This window comes from Anastrepha ludens, chromosome 4 (assembly GCF_028408465.1).
Source record: "Anastrepha ludens isolate Willacy chromosome 4, idAnaLude1.1, whole genome shotgun sequence".
In the NCBI taxonomy this organism is placed as follows: Eukaryota; Metazoa; Arthropoda; class Insecta; order Diptera; family Tephritidae; genus Anastrepha; species Anastrepha ludens.
The window spans coordinates 38,399,356-38,410,878 of record NC_071500.1 but is presented as its reverse complement, the minus strand read 5'-3'; the positions used below and the strand labels follow the sequence as shown (position 1 = coordinate 38,410,878).

The 11,523-nt window shown below is 37.6% G+C and overlaps 1 protein-coding gene across 2 annotated transcripts in view; it reads right to left on the bottom strand.

The window, feature by feature from the left end:
* Positions 1-2,027: 2,027 nt before the first annotated feature.
* LOC128861701 (adenylyl cyclase 78C) overlaps positions 2,028-11,523 on the bottom strand; it is a 208,244-nt gene continuing 198,748 nt past the window's right edge. The window contains exons 21-24 of one of the 2 annotated variants that reach the window (XM_054100039.1): positions 8,028-8,431; positions 7,704-7,932; positions 7,400-7,548; positions 2,028-7,322 (exon numbers count right to left, since the gene is read on the bottom strand). In XM_054100039.1, the coding sequence (XP_053956014.1) occupies positions 7,209-7,322; positions 7,400-7,548; positions 7,704-7,932; positions 8,028-8,431 (896 nt within the window). In that variant the 3' untranslated portion in view covers positions 2,028-7,208. The remainder of the gene's footprint in view (positions 7,323-7,399; positions 7,549-7,703; positions 7,933-8,027; positions 8,432-11,523) is intronic. The other variant, XM_054100040.1, reaches the window with a different exon arrangement.

Genomic DNA, 11,523 nt, shown 5'->3' with positions numbered 1-11,523 from the left:
GAACAGGTTATCGCTGAAACTCAGGCCTATTTTGAAGTAAAAGATAAATCGTTGATGGAAATTATGTCGGTGAATGAAGCTAATTTTGAAAAAAATTATGCTTTCTTTGGTAGGCTTGGTACATTTCAGACAACGTACCTATGGACATAGGCAAATAGCATTCATTGAGACTGTTAGTGTTTGCAATCCATACTTGTACCCAATGGTATAAAGATGACGGATCACAAGGATTGGCCACCCCAAGCAAAATTATGAGAGTAACTTTGGCTGCCATGTCATGTCTGCAGCAGAGTTTTCATTTCATAGGTATTCGTACGCTCGTCCAATCAGTCGTTGTTCAGACGGTAACGAAGTGTCATTGGGTGATTTTTTCGTATATCACCAATATAATCTCATTTTCGTAAGCAAACCGCTGTCACATCCCCAGTTACATCAGCAAATCAGCTGTTTCCTTCAAAATTGTTGAGAACCGATTAACGGTCTGGTATTGGCCAGAGTTTCTGAACTCTTTTCACCATGCAAAGGTATACCAATGCGAGGCACTGTATGTACTAACCCGTAATATGAATTTTTCAGTGACGAGTTGTACCTTCGCGGAAGTGACAATTTTGTGCACTTCTGCTTGCTCTCTCACTTGCGTCGATTTACAATTTACAGTTTATAGTCAGAAACAAAAAAAAAATGGAAAATTTAACAAGAAAAAAAATGAATACAGAAAATATATGTAAGAAAATTTTTTTTTGGGCAATACAGACATTTCTAAAAAATCAGCTGACATGTCTTCTTATACCGGTTATTGGAAATGATAAGTGATCACAAATTCTCCTTTTGTTAACTTTTACTTCGTTGCGTTTACTTCTCATTGGGATAGAATTCTTCCTTACGCTCTTTATTTCGATTGATGGCTGGTCTTGGCTAATTTTGTTGACGAGCATAGCTACAGTGATGTGAAAATTACAATCCATTATTGGGTTGGCAACTAAGTAATCGCGCATTTCACTCATAGATGAATTTTTAGGTTTGCAGAGACGTAGTAAAAATGTAAAACACATTTTGTTATTTGATAGCTGGCTATTCAGCAAAAAAGTTTTTTGATCGGTTGCGTAGTTTTCGTTTGGCGTTCGTTGAAAAATGGAAAATCGAAAGGAACATTTTCGTCATATTTTGCTTTTTTATTTCCGAAAAGTGAAAACAACGCATTAATAGATGCGATTTGCTAAAGAAACGTAATGAAAATGATCCATTTTTAAAACAACTGATAACTAGCGATGAAAAATGGGTTGTTTCCACCAATATCAAGTGGAAAAGATCGTCGATCAGGCCAGGTGAACCAACTCAAACAACATTAAAAGCCGATATTCATCAAAAGAAGGCTTTGTTATCAGTTTGGTGGGATTACAAAAGAATTGTCTACTTTGAATTCTTATCACCCAACCGACCGATCAATTCGGATGTCTGCATTGAACAACTAACGAATTTAAACAATGCAGTTGAAGAAAAGCGGCCCGAATTGACAAATGGAAAAGGTATTGTATTTCATCATGACAATGCAAGGCCACACACGTCTTTGGCCACTCGGGAAAAATTATTGGAGCTTGGTTGGGATGATTTGCCACATTCAACATATAGTCCTGACCTCGCACCATCTGATTACTTTTAGTTCCGATCTTTACAAAACTCCTTGAGTGGTAAAAATTTCAATAATGATGATGATGTCAATTCGTACCTGATTCAGTTTTTTTGCTAATAAAAACCAGAAGTTTTATAAACGTGGAATAATGATTCTGCCTGAAAGATGGCAAAAGGTCATTGATCAAAATGGGCAATACATTACAGAATAAAGTTATTTAGTTCCATGAAAAAATTGTCTTCGATTTTCTAAAAAAAATCCGCAAGCAACCCAATATTTTGTACCTGGCAAAATTTATTTAAATCAAATAGAAAATTGTCCCTGAAACCAAAATAGAAAAATAGCCCAATTTGAATTTATATTTGCATAGATATACATGTGTCAATATGTTTATTTTAATTTTATTTAAAGCTAACGACTAGACGAATAAAAGAAGTTTAAAAGTAGATAAAATTACATACATATTTTCATTAATGCACATAAATACATATTAAGACAATTATTTGTATATAGGCACATATAATATACATATTTACTTTATGCATTTAAATAGTACATTTATCGACAACAATAAACTCAGAGTGTATGTATGTATGCACGAATTTACCACTACGGGTTTCATGATAAAGAAAAACAATTAATTTGATAAACAATTTCTCAATGGTAGCACTGACCAAATAGCCGGTTTTTTTTACTTATAAGTATAGGCCCAGTTAATCTACATAGAACTTAAATTGAACTTAATTTACTGTAAGTGTAATAGTGTAATTACTCTAGAAGTAAACTTAACTAAAGATATGTAAGAATTAAAGGTGTTTACGCAAGCGGTCAAATCAGCTTACGTATACAGTCTCATGCCAAACAAATCATGACATTTTTTCAAATGTTTTTCTTCTGAGTTTCAGTGAGCTAACAAAAAGTAGACCCTACCTGTTTTGATTCTATTCTAATTCTAATTCTGGTCTTCTGGTGGCCTTCAGCTAAACAATACTTTTAAAATACACACCTTTGTGGTGGAGATAGTGTTAAAATCAGCCTGAACCTAATAATTTTACATCATGCTGTATAAGTAGTTTTTAAAGATGCCACATCAAATAAATTTAATTTATCACATACAAATTTTAGAAACCTTGTTGAATTAAACTTAATACTCTAACCGCTTTCAATCTATGCAACTTACGAAGTCAAAATGAAAAGATCTCTAAGTTTCTTAAGGCTGGAGTAAGCGGTTTACTAAGTTACGTTTCAGTCTAGAGAAATTACACTATAATAATCGAAATGTACAGATTTTAGGTTTCCACTGGTAAGTGGAGTTTTGGCTAATCCTTTGCACAGTAGGTTGGCCAATAAATTTAGACCTTAACCCTTTGTCGGAAACCTTTTTTAAAATCTTCGGTTGGGCATCCAGGTCTGGTATTTTTTCGTCCTTCTCGAGGATCCTTTGGAAAACGTTATATCCATAAATCGATAGAAAATTAAATTTTCAAAAGCTACCTGGAAGCTCAAGTCATTAGCTATAATATAAATATATTAAATTCATGTCCGAAGTCGAAAAAGTCTCGCTAGACCCGGGTGCCCAGCGTAGAGTTAACGGATGTTGCTAACGCTCATATTGTCAAGATCGATTTAATTTTGCAAATAATTAAATGGTATTGTTATTGTTGTAGTAGCGGCATGACATTAGCGCTACCCCGAGCCTGTTAATTGATACAATCGAGGTGATCTAACTGTAGGTTTACGATACGTCTTACGGGTAAGAGTTGCCAGATAAGTTGATTTACGAAGGTTGTTGTGCTGCCGCCGTCTACATGGCGGATTTGTGCGCGACTACCATTCAGTGAGCATCGGTTCAAATCCAATTGAAGACATGAAATTTAAAATTATAGAAAAAAGTTTTTTCAAATGACGGCCGCATTTCGTTAAAAAACATGAATGTTTTGAGCGTTTTACGCCACGAAAAAGCTTCTCATAAAAACCAATTGCCGCTCGTCGCAGTCGGCATAAAACTGTAGCTCCAACATAGAGACGCTTAATACAAATTGCGCGAGAAGCACGGCCAAAAGGATGATTGATTACATAGTATAGGTTAGGTATACTCGGCCGATCAGAATAAATTTCTCAAATTTCCGACCATAAGGGTCCGTAGTGTTATCAATGTTTTCGGAGTCGTGTTAATCATAGTTCGTCTTGGTCTTGGCGAGTTTTAATAAACTGTTTAAAATTCTGTCACCAATATCCTTCAAAAATGAAAAGTATACCGATCCCAGATAGTTGTAAGGAGAACAGGACAGAGACATATGAGGTATTCTAACGCAACCTTTTTTTCTTCGCATAAGTTACACGCATGGTTCTGGGCCAATCCCATTACAGCTGCGTGATGTGGAGTGCTACAATATTTTACATTCCTTCCTTGGGGGGTGATAAAATAAAATTAGTTGTTTTCGCGTTGAAAGTTCAAAGCATTATTTTGGCTATCCTGTGGGAGGTCGAAGCTTCCCATATAGACTGCACTTCCAGAGTTAGTTCCTCGTCTAGTTCCGCCTTCAAAACTGAGCAAGCGGCTGCCTGCCTTAGCAAGCTCGTCAACTCTCCCATTTCCCTCTATTCCCTTGTGCCCTAGTTGTTGTTTGAAATTTTTATTACTGCCGTACCGAATCATTTTAAGTTTGCAAATTGCCTGATGTGTGCAGATGATGCGAAGTTTCTACATGAGGTACGCAACCCATTTAACAGCTACAATTTGCATTCTGCGGTCGAGCAATGATGCACGACGAACTATTTATATCTCATTATAAAAAACATGTAATATTTACCAAGAAGCTAAACGCTCAGCTCTGTGTATTTTGCGACATTCATTTTTGTAGAAATAACGCATATTGCGGTCTTCGTGATCCCGAATGTATGATATGTTTAAAAAGGTCAGCGCAGCAGTTCACAGCCACGAAAAGAACTAAGGATTTTTTTAAGTCCTATGGTTGCCATTTTTAGAATGGCCCGCTTGCAATCCAGGACGCAACCCGATAGAAAATCTTTGAAGCATCCTGTCAAAACAAGTTTTCAACAATGGGCGACAATTTAACAATGTTAAAAGATTAAAAAATGTAATCCGAACTGAGTTGGGTCGAATTGATCAAAACAACGTCAGAAAGCACATGAACCTAAATAGACATGAAAAAAAACGAACTAAGCGCTTTGCGGACTATCGACAATTTCTGATGGCGCATCGTTCTTCATAGCAGGAGTAATCCTAGTTGATATTCTGGCTAAAGAAATGCAGAGATTATTTATAAGGCTATGCGTACTTGCCGATAGAGCAATGCGTAAAGAAATCGCTGACTATCGCCTACTGCCAGGGCAGATAGAACAGCTCGCCCAAGAGTAGATGTACGCGAGACAACGTGGCTACAAAGGAACCACGGGGGAACAAACTACCACCTAATCCAATTTCTTTCAAGGCACGGGGTATTAAGAAAATATCTACATAGGTTTGGCCATGTCAGTTCACCAAACTTCCCAATCTGCACGGACAGGGAAGAAGATGTTGAAGACGACTTGTTTAATGCCCCCGCTATGCACCCGCGAATCCAAGAAAATATTGTAGATTTTATGCAGAAATCAGCTAATCAGTAGGAAGAGAATCTGCGCGTATGTAAAGACCTAAGACACACAGAGTTTCGCCGGCGTCAACAATAATTTAGTAGCTAACCAGCCCCGTGAGGTAATATTTTTTTGGCCAGTATAGCAGTACTAATGAGAGTTTTCTCTTCACGGATGTCATTGCAGAAAAAAACCGTCAGAAAGCCGATTCAATGCCATGACGACTACAGCAAATCATAATTATTCAGGGCTCACCCAAAAAATTTAAATTGCTGGCGTTAAATTCAATAGCTTAATTTTTTATGAAATTTTTTCATTTCACGTATATGACCCTATCATTATTTCGTTCCACGATTTTTTTTAGTTAATTTTGATTGCTTAAGTACACACTCTAATTGGTTTTTGGTTACATCAAAAAACTAAAATTAGCTGCGTATTAAAAATAAAAATAAAAATAAAATACATTTCTGAACAAAGAAAAAAAAAAAAATAATTGGCGCGTACACCTCTGTAAGGTATTTGACCGAGCTCCTCCTCCTATTTGTAGTCAAATGGAGCGATCCACAGTTTTAAACAACTTCGAACGGCCAATGGTTTTTATGAGAAGATTTTTTATGACAGAAATACCCTCGGACGTTTGCTATTACTTGCCGAGGGGCGACCGCTATTATTATGGAAAAAAACTTTTTGGATTATTTGATGTTCATGCGAGATTCGAATCCACGCACTCCCGAATGACAGTCACGAATCAATCTCTTCGGTTTCGGCGGCGGTGTTATTTCTTTAAGAACGACTCTTTAATTTTCTTTATGTGGACCTATCATTATTTCATTAATTTAATAAAGTTCGTAAAATGTGTTTGATGAAACAAAAAAATACTTTTGTGGTATTTTTAAGTGTACATGTTTCTCACTCCAAAATCTACATTTTTTTTTGGTATGCGGACCTGGGAGGTGGAATCTTCTAAAGATACGATACCGACACATTGAGCATCAGTCGCGATAAAGCCGCGCAGGATTTTGCAGCTTTCGAGCTGGCGTATTCCAGATGCTTTTTAAAACTGAGCCTTCTGTCGACCATCATTCCTAAATATTTTATGGTATCTGTTGATGTTATAATGTGACCTTCAACCATAATTTGAAGGTTTTCAACTTTTCGCCGAGAACTTATGAGGACCAGTTCGGTCTTATGGGCTGCTAGTCTTAGCCTATACGATTGTAGCCATTGTTTAATTTTATTGATTGTGTCCTCTACCCTTCGAGAAACCTCTTCTAGCGTTTCCCTACAACTACCACAGCTAGATCATCTGCATACCCAACAATACTTGCTTGTTCGTGGTGTTCAACGCGTAGCACTCCATCATACATAATATTCCACAGAGTCCGGCGTAGTACAGAGCCTTGAGGAACTCCTCCAGTTACCTTATAGCTTTTGGGGCCTACGTCTGTATTATACCATAGGGTTCTGTTATCAAAATATGGTATCATACTTATATTCACATGTGCACACATACATTGAAATATACTTGCTTAGTGTTGTCCTTTGATTGCTTAACTTCTAGGGAAATTTTAAAATTCATCTTACACTTCTTAGTTTCTTTATACATACAATTAAAATAAAGCTAAATCTGTTCACATTCACTTTCGCCGTATGTAACTGAATTACAGACATTTAAGTACATACACATGCATATGTTATATATTATACATTTTACCTACATATTTATGAATCTATCTAACTTAAAAAACGGTCGAAAAATAAATGCACTTTTTGCTTAATTGAAATCAGTTTACAAGTACATCAAAGGGATCACTGTGAAGTGTTTTTAAAATTGTTTCTTTCGACAAAGTGTTGCACCTATTCTATGCACGTATTTACGTAAATATGTATTCTAAACTACTTTTAGCTAATTGTAAGTATAATAAATAAAATAAGTTTTGTTGCCATGCACAGGTGCATTTTACACCCAATTGCGCATAGGCTATAAAGCATCGTTATGACTTTTGGACAGTGTCGTCTCAATTTGATCGATACCTCGAAAGGACGATATATACGAGTTACTGGTCTGTGTTACAATCGAGTTGTTGGACGAGCTCTGAAAAATAATAACAACAAAGGAATAATTAATTAATACTTTGGTAAATTAATTTTAAGGCGTTCAAAATGGTCAACCTTCTTTTGTCGATATGAGCGACCACGCACTCGTGTTGTATTCCGCCTCACCGGGTTATTGGTGGTGGTAGACTTTTGCGATAGGCGCACCGAACTGAAGGTACTACCACATCGACCACGTCTTATTTGCGGTGAGGGAGTGCCAGTCGCTGCAAATCCATAGAAAGCAATAAAAATAGAACCAATTGTAGGTATATATACGAGTATAATTCTACATAGGTATGTATAGGTACATACGAGTGCATATATATGCTTGCCAATATGAGTATGTAATTCCAATAATTGCCGAATTATTTTGACTTACGTGTGCCCGCAATGGTTGTGCTACGCTTCGATGCCTGCAACATGCCAAACACTACGGCGCTGAAAGAGCCATGATGCGATGTTTGGCGTTGTAAATTCGGTGTCTGCGATAGCGGCACACCCGCCGGCAGCCGTACCGGTGAAGATAATTGACTTTCACTGGCGCCTTTAGGATGCACAAAGTACGTGACCATTAGCCCCTTGCCCTTCACATTTATCTTGCCGCGTTTCTAAGCAAATATATGTACATACATATGTGTAATTAAAAGAAAGTGCTAGAGAAAAAATAAAAAAAACAGAAGTGGACATAAACTTTAGTACTCACCACACACGTGTATCCCTTGGCCTTTAATAGTTCCGAAGTTTTGGTGGAAACTTGAATGCGCCAATTCTCGCCGGTGGAGTCCATACGTGAGGCCACGTTCACCGTATTGCCCCAGATATCATAGACCGGCTTTCGCGCACCAATCACACCGCTCACCAATGGTCCGCTGCAGATGCCCACGCGTAGTTGAAAGTTGTTGAATGCTTCCTTGTTGATTTCCTCCAACTTTTGCTTCATCGCAAAAGCGAACTCAACCAGATCACAAACGCTATCTTCCGCTGTTTCTCCACGTGCAAGCAAATGTGCTGAATTTAGACCGGAAGCGGCCATATAGGTGGCGCCAACCGTTTTTATTTTCTCGATGGAGGCGAAACGTGGTTCCTCCAAGAGTTCGTCAAAGTCGCCTCAAATTAGAAAATAAAGCAATATTCAATAAATAAGTATGTAGTTTAGTAGTTTCTTTTGCAAGTATTAGAGAAATACAAGTTTTTGGGAAATCTTTGAGTAAATGTATGATTAGAGAAAATCTCCACATGAAACTCTTCCGCCGCTCAACTGCTCATTTTTGACAACGCGTGTGAGTAAAATTAAACTCGACAGATGCAAGCAGCTTCTTCGGTGACACGCGGTCAACGACCATTTAAATATTCCTCCAAGCGTTCGGCGAGCCTATCATCCAGCCTCCGTAATGGTTTGGTGGGAAAGTGTCTTGTAAAGACGTTAAATCTCTTCAAAGGGGTTAATACCGGTGCAAAAGTGTACCATGAGAATATCTTAGAAGGTGTGGTGAAGTAGTTGAGCAGAACTCTCTTCAATGGAGAGCGTTGGAGCTTCCATCAAGATTCCGCTGCAGCCCATAAGGCCAAAATCCCTCAGCAGTGGCTAAAAAACAATATTCCGGAGTTCGTATCCGCGGACCGTCTGGAAGCCTAGCCATGAGTGCTGCAATGCTGGATGGCTTAATTGTGTGAATACTTGTAAAAGTGAATGGTGACCATCTCGAATGAAAATTTAAACTTTTGTTTTTAATAAAGGGTGGTTAAATTTTAAGGGCCGATGTTGAATGTAAACCAGACCTAAACTTCAAGTTTCCTTCTGCATTTTATTTAAAATTTTTCAATTTCAGATTAACTCAATTTGAACCATGGAAAGATACACAATCAAGCAACGCGTTAAAGTTATTCAGGCTTATTATGAAAACGGGCGTTCAAATCAAAATGCATATCGCGCACTTCGTGATTTTTTCGGTCAATTTAATCGTCCAAATGTGCGAACAATCGGAAAAATTGTGCAAAATTTTTAGCAAACCGGGTGTGTAGGAGATGTGAAAACACCAGTGCATGCTCGTACAGCTCGTACTGCAGAAATTATTCCTGCTGTTTGCGATAGTGTGGTTGAAGAGCCGTCCACCTCAACTCGTCGTCGTGCCCAACAATTGCACCTCTCACGCTCGTCGTTGATGAACATTATGCATAAAGACTTCCATTTACACGGTTACAAGGTGCAATTAACTCAAGAACTAAAGCCTCTTGACCATTTCAAGCGTCGTCAATGGTCAGAATAGTGGCAGGAAATGGCAACAGTGAATGACCAATTTTCGAAGAAAATCATCTTCAGTAATGAGGCACATTTTCACCTCAGTGGATTCGTCAATAAGCAGAATAGCCGCATTTGGGCGGTTGCTGAAAAACCAATGCACCCACAAAGAGTGACTGTTTGGTGCGGTTTATGGGCCGGCGGCTCATTGGGCCGTATTTTTTTCCAAAATGAGGCAAGTCAGGCAGTTACTGTGAATAGTGTTCGCTATCGTGAGATGATAACGAACTTTGTATGGCCCGAATTGGAAGATAGGATGTGGACGATAAGTGGTTTCAACCGGACGGTGCCACTTGTCACACATCTAACGAAACAATGGCTCTTTTGCGCGAAAATTTTGATGACCGTCGCTGCGATGTCAATTGGCCGCCAAGATCATGTGATTTGACACCGTTGAATTTCTTTCTTTGCAGTTATTTGAAAGAAAAGGTGTACGTCAATAAGCCAGCAACAATTCAAGAGCTAAAGGATGAGATAATTCGGCACATTAACGGCATAGAACCTAATTATGCCTCAGCGTCATCGAAAATTTGGACCATCGGATGGAGGTATACCGCCGAGGCCGCGGCGGCCATTTGGCCGATTTTTTGATCCATGCGTAATTGAGCCATACCAATATTATCATAATAAAGAGAAATGACAATAATTGTATTTTATTCACAATTAACACCGGCCCTTGAAACTTAATCACCCTTTATTTACATGATTAAATAAAACTAACTTTATTAAAAAAATAATATAATTTCATATCTCTAATGGACTTAAATGTAACAGAACTTATGGCAGGACTTGTCTAATCTCACTTCTTAAATGAAATATGAGATTGGCGTGAATAAATTTGTCTTGCAGTGGTTGTCCAACAGCGAATAGTGGTGGTACTCTGGAGTGCTCTCCATCCTGATAACAAAATAAATAGTATTTTCAAATCTGACAAAAGACTTTTGTTCCCTCAAAAAAGAATACAATTGGTAAAGTTAGAGAAAAAGTTCAGCTTAAAGTAGTCAAGGTTGTGCGCGCTTTACGAACAGCAGATTCACGCATCTCCTGCTGCGAGGTGCCTGCAGCTGATGCTATACAATTCTCTAATGTTGGCTTTCTGGTAGCAATGGACACCGTTTTTAAAATCTCGCATTTCGATTAATCGCGGTTCTTTATTCAGGTTCTAATCCATGGATTGCAAATATGTATATTATGTATTTTTATTATATGAGGATATGTAAGTTTTTCTTTTTTTTTAAATTTTTTTTAATTTACTTTAATATTATTATGAGAGGATGTAGCACTGCCACCTGAAAGATCTATTGTGCCCCCTTCTGGAGTCAGAGTGTATTTCTTTGAGCCCACCTTCCTTAATACATTTTAGTATTTGTCATATTTTATGGAGTGTTATTTCTTTCTCTTGTAAACACTGTTTACCAAAGTATTTGTGTCGCTTATGCTACAGTGCTGGGTACATTGCCAACACGTGTTTGTATTCCCAGATTAGCAAGATTATGATTCACTCTAAAATGCCCTGTTAGAATTCTTGTGTTAATTCTAAAACTATTTTTATTTATTTCCATACAATCTTTAAATCGGTTTAGCTAAAAGCTACCTTTGATTGATTTTGATTGGGATACACGCAGTAAATTTACCCATTGTGACATTTTTGTCCTTTCCTCTATTTGCTGAATAAGAGGGGAGAAATTTAAATTATTTACTGATGTAAAGCGTAAATCTTGCCACGTAATTTGTGCCATAGTTTCTTCTTTTTGATAGTCGAAGATGATATACATAATCGATTTCCAAATCGATTTTGCTTAACTTCCAGATCAACAGCAAAAAATTGTGTGGTCACTTTGAAGTTTTTGCTACTCCATTAAATTTAAATTTTGTTTCGAAGATATTCTGTCTTCATTGA